General features: G+C 39.2%; 1 protein-coding gene across 1 annotated transcript in view; it reads right to left on the reverse strand.

The window, feature by feature from the left end:
- Positions 1–1,646: 1,646 nt before the first annotated feature.
- Positions 1,647–20,654, reverse strand: part of sft2d1 (SFT2 domain containing 1) — a 59,484-nt gene continuing 40,476 nt past the window's right edge. The window contains exons 7-8 of the mRNA XM_034184234.1: positions 18,706–18,735; positions 1,647–5,406 (exon numbers count right to left, since the gene is read on the reverse strand). Coding sequence (XP_034040125.1) covers positions 5,367–5,406; positions 18,706–18,735 — 70 coding nt within the window. The 3' untranslated portion in view covers positions 1,647–5,366. The remainder of the gene's footprint in view (positions 5,407–18,705; positions 18,736–20,654) is intronic.

A 20,654-nucleotide genomic window follows, 5' to 3' on the forward strand; every position in this document is an offset into this window, starting at 1 on the left:
CGTGATGGTCTGGTAAAGCGTCCGTAGGACCTCAGACATAGACCCAATCAAGCTGTCAATATCATGCTCCCATCTTATCACCATTTATGAGCAAGACCCCACGATACTTGAATTCCTCTACTTGGAACAGTAACTCTACCCCAACAATCTACCCTTTGCCAACAGATGACGCTGGTCTCATATTTGAAGGTGCTGATCCTCATCCAAGTCGCTTCACATTTGGCCTCAAACCTGCCCAGTGAACACCACAAGTCACTGTTTGATGAAGCCAGTGGAACCATATCAGTAAAAAGCAGAAATACCTTGAAATGCTGTCCATGAAAATCACCAACAGGGTTGGTGACAAGGGACATTCCTGGCTAAGTCCAACATCCACCGGGAACAGTTCTGATACGATGCAGAGAACACAGATATAGCTCCCACTTTGGTCATATAGGGACTAAACTTGGGCAGCACGGTGGCTTGGTGGTTAGCACTGTTGCCTCACAACAAGAAGGTCACGGGATTGACACCCACCTGTGGCCTTACTGTGTGGAGTTTGCATGTTCTCTGCGTGTTGCTCTGGCTTCGTCCCACATACAAAGATATGCTCGTTAGGTGGATTGGAAACTTTACCATGTCCGTAGGTGCGCGTGCGGTCCTGCAACATACTAGAGTCCTGTCCAGGGTGTACCCCGCTTCAAAGGATTCAAAAGAATTTTATTGTCATATGCACAAAGGAACATGTTCCCTGCACAATGAAATGTGTTTGCTGCATTTAACCCATCCTAATTGCCAGTTAGGAGCAGAAGTCGCCATTAGGTGCCCGGGGAACAGCTCCAGATGTATATCCTGCCTTAGGTCAACAGCAGGGCTGAGCAAACCATGACCGGCCTCATGACGACACACACATAACACACATAAGCCAGCCCGGTACATGAACACATATAAAAAGCACACACACAAGGTAAAACTTGGGAAAGAAAAACCTTAATTGCTGCTGCATTGAATCATGCAGCAGCAATGCAGGAAAAAAACCCATCAGCACAATGAACAATGATCACACACAACAGGACGAGAGACGACGACCATTCATGCCCTATATCTACTGTGATAGGCTCTAATCCCCCCGTGACCCTTAATTGGAGTAAACAGTTGAAGAGTGAGTAACCAAACTTTTAAAGCAAGATTCAAATTAAACAAGACACTCTAGAAGGTTGTTGCAAGAGAATTCAAATGCAATTAAAGGCTCCTCACACAATCGATGTACATACCATGAAATCTATTTATCACCATGTAAGTTGGGAAACAAACTGCAGATTTATTTGACCCGTCCCTCAAAGCCTTCTACAATAAACAATTCTATTTAAGCCCTCTTTTTACATTTCATCCTGTACTGACCCAAATATCAGTTTACTGATCTATTATGTTTCAGCTGCTGTCAACGAAGCAGCATATGAAAGCCATCCGGGGGATACACAACTATTGATTTTTCTTTTTCGCTGTCGTTTGTCTCTTTCACTCAAAGAGATCAGTGATTGATTCAATGTGATGTTTGTGCCCATCTGTAGCTAAAGGATAAATCATTACACACCAGAGATAAAGCCATTTATTTGCTTTTGCCTGAGGACAGTTTATTACCATTAAAGTCATTCAGCAAATATCACTCAGGTTAATTCTTTATTATAAAATGCAAGTATAATCAATGGTTTAATGTACGCATCCATTTGCTTTTACATTGGGACATAAATGAGTGCAAATCCAGAACAATTACTCACTTGACAAGAATGACACAAAATTACTGCAGCCAACAATGCACAATCTCACATCATTTTGGTTTAATAATAAAAAGCACTATGTATTCATCTTTAAATGTTAAATAAGACAAACCAAGTTTTAAAGCTGGCAGTGTTCTTTTTTTGGCAGATGCTGCAAAATGGGATTCTCCTCTGACAATAGATTCAATGAAATAATCATTAAAAAAACAAAACACCCAGGCACATAAACAGATTGCAGAGGTCTGGGAGGTTCCCCACCTCTCTCAAACTTTAGGCTAATCCAACATATACACATAAAAATAAAAGCCACACAAATCTCCCTTTATTCAACAGATTTAAATCCTGTTATTTCATCATTCAGATTATGTGTAATATGCTACAAAGAGATTTAGTGTTCCCAGCCAAGTTAATTGAACAAGCGGTACTGAAAGCAGATTTGTGCATCCTAATCCAACACATTATACAACCTTCTAATCAAACTATGCAGCTGCAAAGCCTTTCCTGGATTAACAAAGGAGAAAAAAAAAACAAAACAGTACACATACCGGTATGTTAAAAAAAAAAAAAAAATACTGCAACAACTCAGTTTTGTTTTTTGTATGCATGTCTAATGGTTTATATAAGTCATATATAAAAACAAATATCAGGACAATGTGAGCATCTGCACACCAGATGGGGGGTAGGCTAAGGTTATGAATGCTGCAGAGGTGGTTACCATGGAAACCCCATCCACAAAGGCTGTGCCAACAAGCTGAGGGAATATGGGGAACCCAGCTGAAGCTCCAGTGTTATTAGATCACATCAAATTCACAACGCTTAGAAAAGCATAATTAACTGGATCACTGCTACATCTGGCGGGATATCAAGTTTAAAAAAGAAGACCTAATTTTGAGGTAATGTGACGTGCTGGGGGAGGGGGCACACCTGAATTAACATACACATGGATGAGTAACAGACTAGAAACCATCTTTTTATTCCTCCTCCCATTTTTAAACGAAAATTTTTCAAAATAGCGGTGGGTATATTACGTTCCCTTGTGAATCATCACTGCAGCAGTGCTTTGATTGCCTGAAGGGAAGCAATTACAAAAAGCATGGAATGGCACAGGATCTGGCAACCACTTCAAACAGCACCTCGTGAAATCCAGACAGACCGATAACCTGCTTTACTAAAGTTTGTGTATATGAACCAGAAGAACACTTCTTAAACGAAACAAAGTCTGAGGACTCAGCTTGCAATTCTAAAATGTAAAAACAAAACAAAAAAAGGTCGGTAAATCTGTCTGTGTAGCCATTTTATTAAGTACATATATACAACTGTCAATATAAATGTCTAGTCAAATACATGTATACAATTCGGTGCTGATATTGTAATAAAGGTTCAGCTGGTGTTCAGGACAAACAGAATAAGAACTTGGAATTTTCATCAGAAACTTGTGAAAATGACAAAAATTTAAAAACCATTCAGTGGGACCCAGTTTCATGAGCAAACAAGTCCAGTTAAGGAGTTAAGACAAGTTCAAACTGACACTGTGGCAGTAACTGTAATAAGTAGGCAGCTCTCAGTGTGACGGACAGGAAATTGTTATCACAGTTAAGAAGACAGACAGTGGGGCGCATAACACCGATAAACAGTGTGACACTCCTTAAGTGCACTGAAGCTGTAAGCTTTGGTGGTCCTAAATGAGGCAGACCCAGAACACGAAATAAACTGCAGTTGCTTGACTACCCACTTGAGGCTAGCTCCAAAAAAAGGAGGAGGTTCTCACTGAAGCTCATGTGAAAATGTCTAACATTAGACCAGTAATAAACATGCTGGCAGAAAACCCAGTTTTGGTCTCTATAGACAGTTTTACCCTTCATGTTAACTTTACGCTGGGTGACTTTTTTTTAATTGCCATTTTTGTAACTCATTAGTTTAAGACATTTTAAACAATAACATTATGCGTAATTAGAGGCATGGCTGTTTGGATTGAGAGCTTGTGTGTTCTTGCCAAGCTAAGATTCAGTGTGTCGCTCATTTTGAGGCTGCTAGCTGCGGACCATGTCTGTTTTTGTTTTGTTTTGTTTTTTTGGAGTATTTCTGTATCTGTAATAATATGGCTTGCTAGGTGGTTCATTCACCAACCACATCATCTAAAATATCTGTGCTGTAGCATTTCCGTCCAGTGAAATCATAGTGTGAAAGCTAATGGCATTAGCATGTTTAGCAGCTATCCTTTGTTCTACCCAGGTTATCCAAATATAGGTTGGCTGTGATTTTTGGGCTTCAAAGCAGCCATTCCGGGTCTGTGTGTATGAAAGGCACTTAGGTTGTAAATTACAGCATAGCCAAGACCACGTATATTTTGGACATTTATCAAGGCTGTTTTTGTTTTTTAAAAAATGAGCTTTTGGTTCAGATTACAAACTTCAAATTAGGACAAAAGGTGTAGGAATTACAGCAGTTTTTGCATGTGTTCCACACTATTAAAGGCCCAACAGTAATTGGACAGTTGGATGCACTGCCACATATTCTCTCCAATATTTTATAAACATGTCTGCACATATCCTTCATAGCTTAGTTATAGCAGCTATTAAATGGAAACTGCAATATAGTGAATGATAAATCTGCAACAGGTAAAAGTTGTGTGTATCATCTCTCCAATCACAGCAACTGTAGCCTATGACTACTTTAGAATTGTTATGACTGTCTTGGTGGCATCCTTCACTTTTTCCCCCCTTCATCTACAGTTTGTTTTCAACATATTTGCCAGCCCATTTCTAATTCCTGATTACAATTGGACTCTCAATCTACTGGAGCAGTGGCTCTCAACCCAGGCTTCAAGTGCCACCTAACCTACATGTTTTCTATGACTCAAGCTGATTAGGTGTGCTCTCAGTCAATTAAGAATTAACAGCCTCCTGAATGAGCTCATCAGCTTGTGGCAGAGCAGGAAGAGATGGAAACTATGTTGGTTAGGTGATATTTGAAGACCAGGTTTGAGAATCACTTATCTAGATGTGCCATATGTACATGTGATCCTTCAAACAGCTCAACAACCAACTGTCCAGTTACATTTGGTCCCTTGAAAAAGATGGACCAAGCACAGAAGTGCTTTAATTTCAAAGCAATTTCCCAAGTCTGGATATAATTACAGTGAAATTACAGCTGCCATCTGCTCCACAAGCTCATATTCATTATTTACTTCCAACTTAAACATGGTGTGACATTTAAAACAATAACTTTGTCCATGTCCACATATATGTGAACCTAACCACATGTAGCATTGATCAGAAATAATTCCCTGCCCTTAAACAACAGAAAACATAAGGAAATGCAATTTTTTTTTAAATATATTCACCATTAAAAATTTTTGTCACATCAAAAGAAAAGTATTCAACATATACTATTACAATTGCAGCCCTTCAGCTAGAATTACTGACAAAAGTGACAACTTGTAGCATTTAGACAAGCAGAGTAGAAATACGGAGATAGAACATATTTGCCATCTAGGACCCAAGGTGGTTCACCAACGCAGCTCCCAGATTTAACACATTTACAAAGCCATAATACCTGCAGTTCACATGCTGGGACCAGTCTTCACATGGACGTGTGAATGCAGGAATCCTAACTCAAACAAGCAGTGAAGCATTTAATCACTGCATCCCTGTAAAAAAAAAGAAAAAAAAAGAAGGTGTCTTCAATTATGACTGGCAAAAAAAAATTGTAGATTCCAAATTTAACACAGTGACATCAAAGGCATTTCTGTGCTTTGTTTCAGATACTTGGGCAGGGCGTTTCATGAATAAGTGGGTGTTTTGGCGGCGAGGTACTATGTGCTCAGAATGATGGGGGCTCCCTTTCTTCATTTACTGCATGCTTAGCATTCATGCAAAATGAGTAATTACCATGGCAACCACACACCTTAGTCTATTCTGTACTTTTTACTCCGTTATTCTTTCCATCATTGTGTTGCTATGCAGGGTTTTGGTGCTGCTGTAGTCATTGAGTAGGCAGTAGTGTGTGTGTGCGTGCACGTGTATAACCCAGGTCAAAAGAAAGGGCAGCAGGACATGATCAGCATGTGCAGTAAGTAGATGTCAGTTGAAAGAAGACTTCCTCATTCCTTTGCAGCAGCAACAAAACATTTAACAAATGTCCTTAAATTTCCCCATGCTTAACAATAAATGAATGAAAAAGAAAACTGACCATGGAATGCCTTAAAAAGACCTGCTGTTAGTACACGTGCAGCACGTTTTATTTACTATAGTGTTACAGGTGGAAGATTACAAATAGGCAGAGTAAAATACATTAAAGGATCAAGTGGACTGACCATGTGGTGTTGGGAGGAGCTACACATCAAACAGGAATGGGGGAGGGTGGAGTCTAATGCCTTTAAGTGTGCACTTGGTGGTGGTGGAGGGAGGGACAGACAAAATATTTAATAGCTCTACAACCACCAAACAAGCTAAACCAATTTTGAAATGAAAAATTTAGAAGGTAATGAGAAGCTTAGACAGGCAGGAAACAGTGTTTTTGTTAAAAAAAATGTAAGTAATGCATCTAAAAAGGAAGCAACATAAACATGCCAGTTTTAATAGTTAGACCAAAGACATACAGAATATTTGCATTTGATCACAGGAATTTTGTTTGTAGAAGGATGACGGGAAAAGGTCTGTCTTGCATTGATATAGCATTTGATGGGGGAGGGGGATAGGGTACGTATGAGGTCTCAACTGTCAGAACAGATTACTGGGTTTCCCAAATGCACAAGGCACTTAGAGGGAGGGCCTGGATCTGTTTCCAAACCAGTGATAACAGGGCACAGAATCAGCCGATCTGAGAAGCAACTTTCATTTAAAAGTCAACAGGTAATTTTTTTTAATGCAGCTATAAAATATATGGCATTATGTATTCTTTTGACAGAGGGATAACACATTAGAAAGACATTTCCTCTGAAACTATGGTGACTATTGAAGACAAAGTGTTCAAGGAATTTTGTACCTTTGGCAGCCACAAGTCCTTCTGCCTTAAAAATAATTTTCTTGCTGCATCCAATGCAGTGTTTCCCCTATGTTAATACAATAATCAATATACAAGAACCCCTGTCAGTCCATACATGTTTTTAATAACACAAATGACAAATATTGTCAACAAAATGATGAAAAATGCCAAACATCATTTAATCTGTAAATCAATCATTTCAACATAGTGTTTGCATCAGCAGGGGAGCACTAATAACCTGCTGCCCAGCATTAAAAAAGAAGATTTTATATATATATATATATATATATATATATATATATATATATATAGCACTACAGATGTATTTTAATCATGAAATGCTCCTTCACTATTCACTATTTAAGATAAGATCAACTTTATCTCGAAGGAAATTACCTTGCCAGACTACAGAAAGTTTTTTTTTTTTTTAAACACAAATTTATGCAAAATGACTGGAAGGCATTTGCACAAGGTGTTCAACAGTATTGCACATAACTCTGAATAACTCTGTTCATTATATATTCATCCTGGCAGAAGGGGTAGGAATTATACAGTCTGATTGCCACAGGTAGCAAAGACCTTGTGTGGCATTCTGTGGTGCACCTCGGTGGTCTCAGTTTATGTCTGAAGGTGCTCTAACATGACACCAGTGGGACATGCAGGTGGTGGGAGGTGTTGTCTAGGATGCTGAGCAGTTTCCTCAACATCCTCCTCTCTGACACGCGCACCACAGATTCCAGCTCAACCCCCAGGACAGAGCCAGCTCTCCTCATGAGCTTGTTGAGTCCGTTCACGTCAGCTGCATTTATGGGATAAGGCATCTTTGGAGTTTGAAACTACTCCAACTACTCCTCAATAATGCCTGTTTCACTTCAAACAGCTACACTGCTGAAAGCAATGGTGATTCTTGAACATGGTACAAACAATGACTGTTGTGCTAGATGAACAGTAGCTCAAGTCAGCCACTGTGCAGCGCCCAAATCAGGACAGCCAGTTTCTGGAGTTAAATTTTTCAAGAACATGCACCCTGAGATCTGCCAGTGATGAATGGGAGATTGTACTAATAAATATATAGTTATGTTCACAATAATAGCAGTGTTTAAAAAAGTGATTCAAGCTCAAAATCCTTAGAATAGCTGTTATTGCCATACGCACAAATGCATTGGGAACACTGCACATTAATTCTGAAGAGGTTACAATTGGCCAAACAACACATTGACTGCCCTAAAGAGAAATGGTGCAACATTTTGTGGACTGATGAAAGCAAGATTATTAATTTTGGGTGTAGGAGCTACAGACAATTTGTCAGATGACCCCCAAAAACTGAATTCAAGCCAGAGTACACTGTGAAGACAGTGAAATGTGGTGGAGCAAGCATCATGATATGGGGACGTTTCTCATACTGTGGTGTCGGGCCTATTTATCACATAGCAGGGATCATGGATCAATTTAAATACACCAGAATACTTGAAGAGGTCAGGTTGCCTTATACTGAAGAGGAAATGCCCATAAACCAGGTGTTTCAACAAGACAACGACCCCAAACACACCAGCAAGTGAGGAGCATCTTTGTTCCAGACAAACAAGATCTACGTTATGGAGTGACCAGCCCAACCTTGGCCCTTAATCCAATAGACAACTTGTGGGGTGACATCAAAAATGCTCTTTCTGAGGCAAAACCAAGAAATGCAGAAAAACTGTGGAATGTAGTCCAATCGTCCTGGGCTGGAATACCTGTTCAGGTGCCAGACGTTGGTCAACTTCATGGAACATACAGTGAGGAAAATAAGTATTTGAACACCCTGCAGTTTTGCAAGTTCTCCCACTTAGAAATCATGGAGGGGTCTGAAATTTTCATCTTAGGTGCATGTCCACTGTGAGAGACAATCTAAAAAAAAAAAATCCAGAAATCACAATGTATGATTTTTTAATAATTTATTTGTAAGTTACTGCTGCAAATAAGTATTTGCACACCTGCCAATCAGCAAGAATTCTGGCTCTCACAGACTTGTTAATTTTTCTTTAAGAAGCCCTCTTATTCTGCACTCTTTACCTGTATTAATTGCACCTGTTTGAACTTGTTACCTGTATAAAAGACACCTGTTCACACAATCAATCACACTCCAACCTGTCCACCATAGCCAAGACCAAAGAGCTGTCTAAGGACACCAGGGACAAAACTGTAGACCTGCATAAGGCTGGGATGGACTACAGGACAAAAGGCAAGCAGCTTGGTAGAAGACAACAACTGTTATGATTATTTATTAGAAAGTGTAAGAAACAAGATGACTGTCAATCTCCCTCGGTGTGGGATTCCAAGCAAGATCTCACTTTGTGGGGTAAGGATGATTCTGAGAAAGCTCAGAACTACACAGGAGGACCTGGTCAATGACCTGAAGAGAGCTGGGACCACAGTCACAAAGATTACATTAGTAACACATGATGCTGTCATGGTTTAAAATCCTGCAGGGCAGCAAGGTCCCCCTGCTCAAGCCAGCACATGTCCAGGCCCGTCTGAAGTTCACCAGTGACCATCTAGATGATCCAGAGGAGGCATGGGAGAAGGTCATGTGGTCAGATGAGACCAGAATAAGAACAGAGCTTTTTGGAATCAACTCCACTTACCATGTTTACAGGATGAGAACAACCCCAAGAAAACCATCCCAACCGTGAAGCATGGGGGTGGAAACATCATACTCTGGGGGTGCTCTTCTGCAAAGGGGACAGGACAACTGCACCGTGTTGAAGGGAGGATGGATGGGGTCATGTATTGCAAGATTTTGGCAAACAACCACCTTCCCTCAGTAAGAGCATTGAAGATGGGTCAAGGCTGGGTCTTCCAGCATGACAATGACCCCAAACACACAGCCAGGGCAACTAAGGAGGGGCTCTGTAAGTAGCATTTCAAGGTCCTAGAGTGGCCTGGTCAGTCTCAATACAAAATCTTTGGAGGGAGCTGAAACTCCAAACCTGAAAGATCTAGAGAAGATCTGAATGGAGGAGTGGACCAAAATCCCTGCTGCAGTGTGTGCAAACCTGGTGAAAAACTACAGGAAACGTTTGACCTCTGCAATTGCAAACAAAGGCTACTGTACCAAATATTAACATTGATTTTCACAGGTGTTCAAATACTTATTTGCAGCAGGAACATACAAATAATAATAATAAAAAAAAAAAAAAAAAAAAATCATACATTGTGATCTCCGGATTTTTTTTAATTTTTTTTAAATTATGTCTCTCACAGTGGACATGCACCTAAGATGAAAATTTCAGACCCCTCCATGATTTCTAAGTGGGAGAACTTGCAAAATCACAGGGTGTTCAAATACTTATTTTCCTCACTGTAGATGTGAAACAGTTCTCAGAAACGGTGCTTATAAAACTAAATATTAGCTCAGTGATTCACAGGAAAACTAAATCTTCAAGCATTTTTCAGTTTATACAGTAAATGTTGGAGTTTGTAAAGAAAAATGCAGATACAGCCACTTTTTTGAACAGCCTAATATTCCTTTTTTCCACTTCCTACACAGTAACAACAAATTTGATAATTTTTTTTTCTTCTTCACCTTTTGATTTGGAATAGAATGTGTAGTATTTCAATGCATTTGCGTGTATGGAAATAAAAGCTATTATAAGGATTTTGTGCTTTACTCACTTTTTTAAAAACATGCTGCTATTATTTTGAACACATTTAAATAGAAAATATATACATTTTCTGTTAAATGTGTCCCTTTTACCTGTCAGTGGGTATATCACATAGAGAAAAAGAAAGGGGGGGTGGGGGGGGGGATCACACGAGCACATTAAGATCATTATCACATCGTTTCGGGATCAGTTAACCTCCCTGCCATCATTTGCACGGGTGCAAACAATATATTTTGGTGAAAGCAAAATTTATGAATATATTTATTAGTAGAATCTCCCATTCATCAGTAGTAGCTCTCAGGGTGCATGTTCTTCAAGGTTTTAACTCAACAAATTGGCAGCCCTGATTTGGGTGCTGCACAGTGGCTGACTTAAGCCACTAAATCAATGGTTGTTTGGACCAGCAATTTCAGTTAAATATATCATATAGCAGACAAACAGTGATATTTGAGAAGTGAAATAAAGTTTCTAGGATTTACAGAAAGTGTGCAATAATTCTTTAAACAAAATTACGCAGGTGCATAAATTTGGGCACCCCAACAGAAAAAAAATACATCAATATTTAGTAGATCCTCCTTTTGCAGAAATAACAGCCTCTAAACACTTCCTATAGCTTCCAATGACAGTCTGGATTCTGGCTGAAGGTATTTTGGACAATTCTTCTTTACAAAACATTTTGGGTTTGTTGGTTTCCGAGCATGGACAGCTCGCTTAAAATCACGTCACAGATTTTCAATAATATTGAGGTCTGGGGACTGAGATGGCCATTCCTGAAAATTGTACTTGTTCCTCAGCATAAATGCCTTAGTAGATTTTGAGCAATGTTTAGGGTCGTCGTCTTGTTGAAAGATCCAGCCCCAGTGCAACTTCAACTTTGTCACTGATTCATGAACATTGTTCTCAAGAATCTTCTGATATTGACTGGAATCCATGTGACCCTCAACTTTAAGAAGATTCCCAGTACCTGCACTGGCCACACAGCCCCACAGCATGATGGAACCACCTCCAAATTTTACTGTAGGTAGCAAGTGTTTTTCTTGGAGTGCTGTGTTCTTTTTCAGCCATGCATACTGCCCCTTGTTATGTCCAAATAACTCAATTTTAGTTTCATTAGTCCGCAGAACCTTATTCCAAAATGAAGCTGGCTTGTCCAAATGTGCTTTAGCATACCTCAAGCGGCTCTGTTTGTGGCGTGTACACAGAAAAGGCTTCCTCTGCATTACAGCATCATACAGCATGTCCTTGTGCAAAGTGCGCAGTATTGAACGATGCACAGCGACACTATCTGCAGCAAGATCATGTTGTAGGTCTTTCGAGCAGGTCTGTGGGTTGACTATGACTGTTCTCACCATCCTTCGCTTCAGCTTATGAGATTTTTCTTGGCCTGCCACTTCGGGCCTTAACTAGCACTGTGCATGTGGTCTTCCATTTCCTCACTATGTTCCTCACAGTGGAAACAGCTGAAATCTCTGATAGCTTTTTGTATCATTCCCCTAAACCACGATGTTGAACAATCTTTGTTTTCAGGTCATTTGAGAGTTGTTTAGAGGCTCCTGTGTTGCCACTCATTAGAAGAGATGCAAAGAGGAGAAACATTTGCAAATGGCCACCTTAAATACCCTTTCTCATGACTGGATTCACCTGTGTAAGAAGGTCAAGGGTCAATGAGCATACCAAACCAATTTTGTGTTCCAATAATTAGTGCTAAATGTATTCAAATCAATAAAATGACAAGGGTGCCCAAATTTATGCACCTGCCCAATTTTGTTTAAATAATTTTTGCACATTTTCTGTAAATGCTAGATACTTCATTTTACTTCTCAAATATCAGTGTGTTTGTCTGCTATATGATATATTTAACTAAAATTTCTGATCCAGACAACCAATAATTTATAATGGAAAATCATGAAAATTATCAGAGGTGCCTAAACTTTTGCATACAACTGTATATATTATTTTTTATGATACCTTGCCTTTAGCAGTGCAGTGGTTTGATGTGAAACAGACATTATTACGAAGGGGTTTCAAGCTATACATCTTTGGATATTTGTTAATATGCTCTTGTGATTTTCACGGGTAAAAGCATAGATTTCTATTTAATCACTTGATGAAGGACTGGGGCAATCCGCTCATTCACTGGCTGTTGCCAGAGTGTTGCCATGTTGGTCAATGTCTAACAACCAGGCATAAGTAGAAATCGATGGGCATGATCAATGTTCTCAAGAGAGTTACACGATAAATCTGAATTTTCCGTGCTATTACTGTGCTGTTTACATTTATTCAAACTCAGGCCCACATTTGTACAGCCAATATTTGTCAAAACAAATACAGAAGAAGAGTATCAGACTATTTATATAATAGACTTGAATGAATTTGTTAGTCCCAATCAAGATGTTGTCAAGAGTTCACCTGGAGTTATGAATTTTGTTTATACTAACCCTACCACTGAAGTCATTATCTTATCAAGACAGAAAATAATACCATGAACACTCTCCTTGCCTAAGCCTTCATCCCCCACTTCTCTGAAATCAGCAATAATTATCCCTGTCCCGAAGAAACCATCATCAAGTAGCATAATGGACTACAGACCTGTGGCCCTCATCCCCCTCATAACAAAGTGCTTTGAGGGACTGGTACACAAACGCATTCAAGCCAGCCTTCCTCCATCTTTGGACTGTCACCAGTTTGCATTCAGGCCAAATACATTCACAGAGGATGGCATAGCCATCACTCTCCATACAGCTTGGAACATGGATGCTCTTTGGGGATTATTCCTCTGCTTTTAACACCATTATCCCAAACATCCTGGTCAATAAACTGCTGTCCCTCGGCCTCTCTCCACCAACCTGGAGCTAGATCAAAGACTTTCTGACTAACCATCCACATCCTGTCAGAGTCGGCCCTCGCCTTTCCTCAACAATCACACTCAGCACTGGCTCACCACAGGGCTGTGTGCTGAGCCTCCTCCTCTACTCACTATACACTTCTGACTGTTCACCAACATTTCCATCTAATTCTGTTATTAAGTTCGCAGATGACACTACCGAGGTTGGACTCATGACAGGTGATGAGTCCGCTTACAAACAAGAAGGTCAGAACTTGTCTGTGTGGTGCTCTGCCAACAACATCATCCTCAACACTTTAAAAACAAAGGAACTCATAATTGATTTCAGGAAACACAACATAAGCCACCAGCCTCTCTTTATAAATGATGAGTGTGTGGAGAGAGAGCATTCATTCACATTCCTTGGCTTCCACATCACAGACTGACTGCCATGGTCATCTAACTCCTCAAACTGTCAAAAAGGCACAACAGTGACTCCAATTCTCAAAAAATAAAAAATAAAAAATAAATCTGAGTCAAAGGTTGCTGGTGTCCTTTTATAAAAACAGTTGTGAGCGTCCTGGCTTATTGCATTCCTGTGTGGTTTGCTGGATGTTCTGTTGCGGACAAGAAAGCTCTTCAGAAAATCATTAAGACAGCAAAAATCATTGGTTGCCGCCTCTCCTTACATAAATAATGAGTATATCACTTGAGTTTACTTTTCCTGAGTGCTTTGCATTTTTCGGTGCAATGCACTATGTAATTTGAGTTCTATCCCCCTACCCTGTTGAGTATCATCCAGTTTGCAAAAAAAAAATATTATTATTAATAATAATAACAACAGAATTCTGGGGGAAACACTGCAAGGTACATGCATCTCTTGTAAAACTAAACAAAGGATTTTTGTGCAACATTTGGCAGTTTGGCATTTCAGGAAAGAAAGGCTACATTTGTCATTCATGAGCAAAAAGATAACGTCATAAACTACACAGAAATGATGCATCAAACGGGAAGTTCTTGCCTTACCAAAAGGAACAAATGTGCATTCTCTACTGTCAGCTCTCACACTCAGCATGCTGGAAAGTTGGCCATTGAAGAAATAAATGTAATTTCAAGATTTTAAGGCAATTAGATTCTAAAGTGCACTCTGCCCAACATCTAGAGGACAGAGAAGACATAACTACAAGTAACTATTAGACTGACTTGCAATTCTAATAATCTTTTATACATAAACAGCCGGTTTGGGGTTAGATCTAATGCCCCTTTCACACCGGGGCCAACATAGAATTGCGTATTGCGGCGTACCGACTACTCAGTTTTGCAGCTCTATGCCGACTTTTTGCTCCATACGCAGGAGTACGCTGAGGGCTACATGAGGAGGACACAAAAAATTAAACGTTTAATTTTTTTATGCGTAGAGCACTGGATGCAGAAAGCACACAGTTTTTAAGCAGGTCTGCACAACACTGTGCTACTGCATGCAAATCTACACAACACTGCGCTACTGTACACATCCAAAAACTGAGTGTGCATCTAGAGTTGGAGGAGAACAGGTGTAGTGTCTGTGTGGCTGCATGATCCACGCAGCCCGCAGCGCCTGTGTGCTTACAACAGGTGATCGAACGGGTGGACGTGTGTGTGCTCAGAACAGGTAATTAAACCTCAACTCATAAATCCAGAATTCCAAAGAACACAAACAGTAGGTCTTGGAAAAAAAAGAGCAGTGAGAGAGCTGTCTCTGTCTCTCAAATGCTGACAAGAAACAGGATGTTTAAGTATGCTTATGAGTTTAAATGGCAAAATTTTCTATTTTTCTTTTGGGACACACAACGGACTCTGAACTTTGCGATCTGTTTCATGCGGACAGACTGTTTCATTCACACACAGAGTAAATACAGGGACTTTACCTGTTCATTTCAGTCCAATGCACCATCACAGTCTGAGGAACATTGTATCCACATAAAGCCTGATTTTGGAAAACGACGTTTGAAAATACTTTAAATTCCTAGTCGTGCCTGGAAATGTAGTGTTTTAAAGCAAGTGCCTTGGTGGTTTTTCTGCTCCAAGTGCATTTCTCAGAGGATTCCGGTGTCACGCTCTGATCACACCGCGATCAGAATTGAATAAAGCACTGTGACTCTTTAAATTTAAAGCGCCGTCGCTGTGATCAGATGACCTGATCGATCAGGTCCTGAAGCGCTGTGTTAACTGTTAAAGCACCGTTGCTGTCGGTTTGATCAGGTCTGATTACAACTGATTGCAGTTGACTGGCGCTTTAAAAGTTTAAATCATCACAGCGCTTCATTATTCAGGTCATCACAGACCTGATCAGAAAGCAACCGGCACTTTAAAAGTTTAAAGAGTCACAGCACTTCATTCATTCCCAGCAGCGTTTACCATGGCCAGACTCATCAGCATTCTGTATGCAAAGAAAATGGTCCACAAAGACAAAAAATAAAATAATGTTACTCTGTTTCTGACCCGCACCACACCATGCAGTACCAACCTGAACCACTCGGTGATAACGGCTGTAGGCATATGCTGGTTAATTGTCAAGGTGTGACAGCTGCATTTTTAATAAATCATCAAGTTGTTGACAATTAAGCAACCATACACAACTGTAAGCAAAACTAGGAATGCAACCATGCGCCATCACACACCAGCCTACACAGGGACTACATCAAATATGCAAAATTTTCCAGTGTACTCCATACACATTTTACTGTATGCAAGCCCGGTGTGAAAGGTGCTGTATCAAAATACTGCAGCGTGCCTCGCTCCTACAAAGCTTATGGCCTAGTTCAAAAAATAATGAAGCCAAAGTGTGACATAACCATCAAAATTTAAAAGTGGTCTTTTTTTTGTGAAATGTTATCATTTTAGGTATGGTTATATATCAGAGTTTCAATATTACTATTGGTCTCAGTTCAGTCATTGCTAGAAATTATCAGTGCATATATACTATAATGTGGTAGAGCGTAAGGCTTGCGACAGCAGTTGGAGGTATTTTCTTTAGTCTGCAGAAGCCTGAAACAAAGAAATTCTATCCATTAGTTCCTGGTATTATTGAACAAGTAATATAATTATTCTATTGAAGCAGAGTAGGAGATATAGCTAAAGTTTTGACACAAATAAATCAAAGACTTATTCTCAGCGTTACGCTTGTGACAGTTTTACCTTTAGAAACATGTTTTTTCTAGGAAATGACATTTCTACCTTTACAAAAATGTATTACTGTGTGTTAGTATGAAGCACAAACAAACTGACAAAATAAGGTTATTTCTAACGTTCAACTTTAAATGATAATGCTAAATATCTGTCACACAAAACTGATGAAAAAAGTGATGCTTTTGGGGTACATTTCGCGCATATCTCTGGAACTGTGCAGAATTTTTCCATGAAATTTTCAGTACCTGTCAAAGAGACTATAGGCAACTCACAGATAAATCTGGATGGTGCTAAATAAAATAATGTCTTGTTCATGACAAATGCAATATAAATCAGCAGTTATGCTTCATTATTTTTGAACTAGGCCTTAACATAAGCTCCTGTTAAACTGTGGAAAAGCTAAACCAAAGCTGATGTATTTTCATAACTCTTGCCTAGGTGAAGGAGCGTTATTGGACATGGAATAAATTCCTTTTCGTATGAGGGATAAAGGAAATAAATTCAAAGGGCAACAGATTAGAGGAATGACAAACAACAAGCTGATTTTCATTTGACACCAACAGTCTTGCTCTCTCTCTGTGTGTGTGTGTGTGTGTGTGTGTGTGTGTGTGTGTGTGTGTGGTGGTTGGGAGACAGGGATTATAGCCATATGGAGGCAAACAGCAAAACAAAAACATGTTTTCATTTGAGGATTTCTCATATGAATTCCTCCACTGTTTGTCTACCGGATTATGTAACTGGTGGAACCTCATTACAGTTGAAATGGCAAACAAAATTATACCTCATGTCTAAGTATCCCTTACAAACCCCCTATTTCATTTTTCAGTTGTGGCTCAAGTGAAAGGTGCATATCTCTTCTCAAAAAGTTCAATTTTGGACATTCAAGTAAAAGAGGAATCAAGTGTTATCAATAGTGGTGTAACAGACCTTAGGTGACTAGGTGATTCCTGATCCGTATGACCTCCCCTACAGTTCGGCACGTATACGGACCACAAATTAGCCTAACTGTAAAGTTTGCGTAATGCCGAAGTGTGAAATACAGATTTATTTATTGTCAAAACAAAATGTTTCTAAAGTAATAACTGTGTAAATCTGGATGCAGAGTTGCAGTGAATTCAACGTCACCATGGGAAAAGCAGCTGCACTTTCACATGCCTCTGATCTGGACCGTGAGTTAAGTGACCAGAATCAGTTCAGTCTTGCTCGTGCAAATGCTTAACACCCCCCCCCAACGGAGGTACTGCAACAACTCCAGCAACCAACACATAATGAGGACAACCTGACAAACTGGAGCTGAGCGTGAATCCGCGCGACTTGGGTGTGGGGCTGCATTTCAGCTTATTTGACCACTTTTGGATGTTATTTTATTGACAGGGTGCATTTAATTTGGGCTTTGTTTTTTTGTCTGAACATACAGCATGCACTGCACATATTTCTTTCTGCAAGAGAGAAGCGGGTAGTGAGGTTTTTTTTTTCCTTTTCTTTTTCCTAAATTCCTGCAGGTGAGCTGTTGCACATCGAGGCAGCAGTCTGATGTGGGGCTGCCTGCATTTGAGTTGTTTTATTCCAAAGTAACTTATCTTATGTGACCATTTTTGGGTGTAATTATTTTGAAAGTGCACATTTAGGCTATTTTTGTGTGTACTGCATGCATTTTATTCATGTATTTTTGACTTTCTCACTACACCTCCCTGCACACCTTCAAATGTTTTATAAGATATAAACTTAAGAATGTCAGTATCAACTTTTATTTTGGTATAATTCAGAACCATGGAGCCCCGTGTGACTTTGAATACAAGTATAGAGCAGAAAAAAATGACTCCAACACTGACGGTGGTGAACTGACTTCCCCTTCACCCCGGCAAAGAGGGAAAAAAAAAAAAAAAAATCATACTTTCTATGTGTGCAAGACTTATTTGTCACTAATACAAAGCTCATTAGCAGGTGTTAATTGTCAAAATTTGTCTCAGCCGCACAGATTTGGCTGCTCACATCTTTTGAAGCAGCTACAACCTTAGCAAAAATTAAAATACAACAGAGGTTGTTTTCCTTTTTGAAAATATACCAGAGCGGTGAGGATAACCAGCAGGCAGGCTGTGGATGGGACAGTGGAATTACTTTGTTCGATTAATGATTGCAGCAGTTCATTCAATCCATACACGACTCAGTGACAAAATGCTTGAGGTTTGGCTTAATCGTCCCAACCTTAGTGAGTTTTGTGAACTGTTACACCCCTGTCTAAAACAAATCCTCTGAAACTGCACTTTAAATTCTCACAATGCTGTGATATATTTAACTTTGGGTTATCATATAATACTTGTCTTACCTGGCAAATGGAATGTATGAAATGCCATACCTGAAAGATAAAAACACAAAACACTAAGTATGTGATCATCAATGTCAAAACAGAGGCAGTATGGTTTTAAGAAGAACCTAAATTTTGAGTCTGAATGATGTTTGTCAGCATGTCATCAATCTGTAAATCACGGAAACACCTGTGGGATTATAAAGGTTCAAGAGATTAAAGTTTTCATGAGAAACAATTTTCATCCTTAATGATTCACAACCAATTAAAAACAATGCTTAAAATAACATTTCTGTTTTGATTTGGTTTCTCCTCACTGCTGTAAATGTAAAGTTGCTGTCACTTGTCTTTCATCTTCCATACAGCAGTAAATGCCATGTTAGCAAGTTAGCGTTCCTCATTAGCATGAGGCAGAAATATATGACCAATTCAATATGCAAGCTGTGCAAAATGAAGGTCAAGTGTTTCAGAAACGCAAATGCTCAGGCGCATTTAGTACATCATCATCCAGAGTTGAAAGAAGGCGAACAGCTGCAGCGACAACACCAGGAGCTGACCAGCACACACTGCACCACTTCAACAAAATTCCAGACAATTCTGAAGGTGTACAGAGAAAAACTAGATCCATAGCCTGTTTCATTTCAAATGACCTACTCCCTTACAAAGTCATGGAAAGTAAATACCTTTATTTACATCACCTTTTTCACATATGAACCTACATAATCTTAGACATCTGTCACACCACCTTTCTTTTACTAGCACACTTGAGTAGATTCTGAAATTAGCAGCTCTATGTACTGAACGGTTTAGAATCGAAAATCAATTTTTGATTGGAATTGTGACCCCATGAATGGGAATTTAATTGATTTGTGAGATACTGAAAGACTCAGAGCCCAACACTGTACTGTGTGCAGTTTCTCCAATAACATGCACCGAGATTTACACTTCCTTCAAAGTTGTCATGAATGTCTTCCCTCACTAGTCTCCTTGCACAGTTATTCAATTTTTGAGAACTGTCTACTCCAGACAGAATTACCATACTGTTTATGTGAATGAAGTACAAGATACATGCAGTGACTTGGAAATACTCGTGTCCATTCAGACTTGGGAAAAGAAAATCTAGTGTGAAAGTGATGAGTGTTTAGTAAATTCATCAAAGGGTGTGAATAACTATGTCTAGCACACATTTTATTCTATTTTGTGATGTTCTATTTATTTCTGAACATATTTTTAAATTGTGTACTAAAAATACAGACACGCCAATAATTGTGACCAGGAGTGGAGTTGCTTGGATGTATGAGACACCAGTGATAATAAATGACTTATGAAATACCTGAATTAACAAACTGGTCAACCTCTATATTGAAGAGGTCTGTTTATGCATACAACTGAAAAAATATATATAAAAGAAATAAAGAAAACAAAAGATTATCTCTACTTGAAGACACTGAAGCAGAATTATTTTCCTTCATCTTAGCATGGAAATGTGTGAAATTTCATAAAAATCCACCAATAGTTAAAGAGGAGCTCTGCTTCATGGACGGTGGGACACATGGACAGGGTGACACCTATTTATACCCCCAAACCTTGTCTGTAGGGGAACTGAAGAATCAATGATGATCTGTGATGCAACAAGACAGAGTTTTGCTACTGTGAATGAACAAAACAATAATTCTAGACACACTGGTAGTAAAATACAGAATGAGAAAACACATCTGTAGCATAGCCAAAACACCCCTTATCACAACACCTAAAACATTTAAAATATGTGAGGAATTTGGTACAATAGCTCAATGATTAACTGTGTCATACGCAAACATTAACAAAATTGTTATGTTGGGGTAACACTTTAAAATCTTTCAAATGAGACGCAGTGGAGGATGAGCTCATGTAAACATAACCCCAGTTTTACAATTTTTTGTGTTACTATACCACATACAGTGTGTCCGGAAAGTATTTGTATCGCTTCA

This window comes from Thalassophryne amazonica, chromosome 13 (genome assembly GCF_902500255.1).
Source record: "Thalassophryne amazonica chromosome 13, fThaAma1.1, whole genome shotgun sequence".
NCBI lineage: Eukaryota > Metazoa > Chordata > Actinopteri > Batrachoidiformes > Batrachoididae > Thalassophryne > Thalassophryne amazonica.